Here is a 1705-nt window from a genome sequence, read left to right as displayed (position 1 = left end):
GCAGAGCCAAGCCACGGCAACCCGAGCGGTTATCAATAATTGAGGCTGCTCCGGGGCCGCCAGGACGGTGTCCCCTTTCCAGGCTGGGGAACAGGTCCGTGGGGTGCCGTACCCACCACTGCTGCCCGGCAGGGCTGCCAGCTCAGCCCCGGCTGTGGGGACGGCCCCACGGGGATGCAGGAGCCGGCCCCGGCAGGGGCAGGGCCAGCGCAGTCAAACAGGGTGGTGGCGGGCACCGGGATGCTGCTGGGCACCGGGATAGGCGGGTACCAGGGCGATGGCGGGTACCAGGACGATGGTGGGCAGCGCAGCAGATGGGTACCAGGGTGGATGCTGGCACTGGGACCGGTGGGCACCGGGACCGGTGGGCACTGGGGAGGGGGGCGGAAGGCAGCAGGCACCAGAACAGCAAGCCCAGGAGGCTCCGGGAGCGATGCCAAGGCAGCCCCAGGGAAGAGGATGTGCTGGGGCACCCATCCCTCCCATCACCCACCTGGGTCCGAGCCCCAGCTCCCGGAGTCCCGTTATTTCCCAACTCCCCCGTGTGTTCCCAGCCCTCGGGGACAGCCCGTGCCAGGCCGGAGGCGCCGAGAGCCCCACGGCATCCCACAGCTTGCGGGCGCGGGGAAGAGCAGTCACGCCGCACCGCGCCGTGCCATGAATTATTGAGGCAGGTAGGAGCATCGCCTTGGCCCCGCGCCACCCGTGCCCTGCCCTGCCTCTTCCTTCCCCCCCCTTGGGCGAGTTGCCAGCAGGTGGGACGGCTCCGGTTTCTGCCAAGTCACGGCGAGGCGAGGAGACCTTTGGAGCCGGCACATCACGTGGACGCCGGGCAGCCCTTAAGGCGTGCCGACGGGGGCGCGGGGAAGGCAGACTCGCGCCCGCAGCCATGACCGTCCCCATCGCCAAGTCCTTCTACGACCTGAGCGCCACCTCCTTGCAGGGGGAGAAGGTGGACTTCAACGTCTTCCGGGGCCGCGTGGTCCTCATCGAGAACGTGGCGTCCCTCTGAGGCACCACGGTGCGGGACTACACCCAGCTCAACCAGCTGCAAGCCCGCTACCCCCGGCGGCTGGTCGTGCTGGGCTTCCCCTGCAACCAATTTGGCTACCAGGTAAGTCCCCGGGGGCCACGGCGGTGGCCGGCACCGGGTGCGAGGAGGGAGGGGAAAAATGCAGCGACGGCCCCGGCTTTCTCCTTCCCCGCCGCAGGAGAACGGGACCAACGAGGAGATCCTCAACAGCCTGAAGCACGTGCGGCCGGGGGGGGGCTTCGAGCCCAACTTCACCCTCTTCCAGAAGTGCCAGGTGAACGGGCAGGACACCCACCCCGTCTTCGCCTACCTGAAGGCTCACCTGCCCGCGCCGGCCGACGAGGCGGCACACCTGATGACCGAGCCCCGCTTCCTCATCTGGAGCCCGGTGCGGCGCTCCGACATCTCCTGGAACTTCGAGAAGTTCCTGGTGGGTCCCGAGGGGGAACCTTTCCGGCGCTACAGCCCCCGCATGCCCACCGCCCAGCTGGAGCCCGACATCCAGCGCCTCCTCAAGCTGGCCAAGTAGGGCTGGCTCCGGTGTTGTGTCCCGCCCCCCCCCCCTGCTGCCGGCTGCCACCCCCAGGGACAGCCCCAGCTCTCTGCCGGGTGACGGCCCCCTCCGAAACTGCCGCAGGGACGGGGCTCGGTGGGGGCAGAGGGGCGGGGCGA

The 1705-nt window shown here is 69.7% G+C and overlaps 1 protein-coding gene across 1 annotated transcript; it reads left to right on the top strand.

The window, feature by feature from the left end:
- Positions 1-873: 873 nt before the first annotated feature.
- Positions 874-1623, top strand: GPX2 (glutathione peroxidase 2). The gene is made up of 2 exons (XM_009289519.2): positions 874-1114; positions 1212-1623. The coding sequence occupies exons 1-2, from the start codon at positions 890-892 to the stop codon at positions 1560-1562; spliced, it is 576 nt and encodes a 191-aa protein (XP_009287794.2). The 5' UTR covers positions 874-889; the 3' UTR covers positions 1563-1623.
- The last annotated feature ends 82 nt before the right edge of the window (positions 1624-1705 follow it).

Source organism: Aptenodytes forsteri, unplaced genomic scaffold (genome assembly GCF_000699145.1).
Source record: "Aptenodytes forsteri isolate BGI_AS27 unplaced genomic scaffold, ASM69914v1 Scaffold429, whole genome shotgun sequence".
Taxonomy (NCBI): domain Eukaryota; kingdom Metazoa; phylum Chordata; class Aves; order Sphenisciformes; family Spheniscidae; genus Aptenodytes; species Aptenodytes forsteri.
The sequence above is the reverse complement of the archived record's forward strand: the minus strand, read 5'-3'. Positions and strand labels throughout refer to the sequence as shown.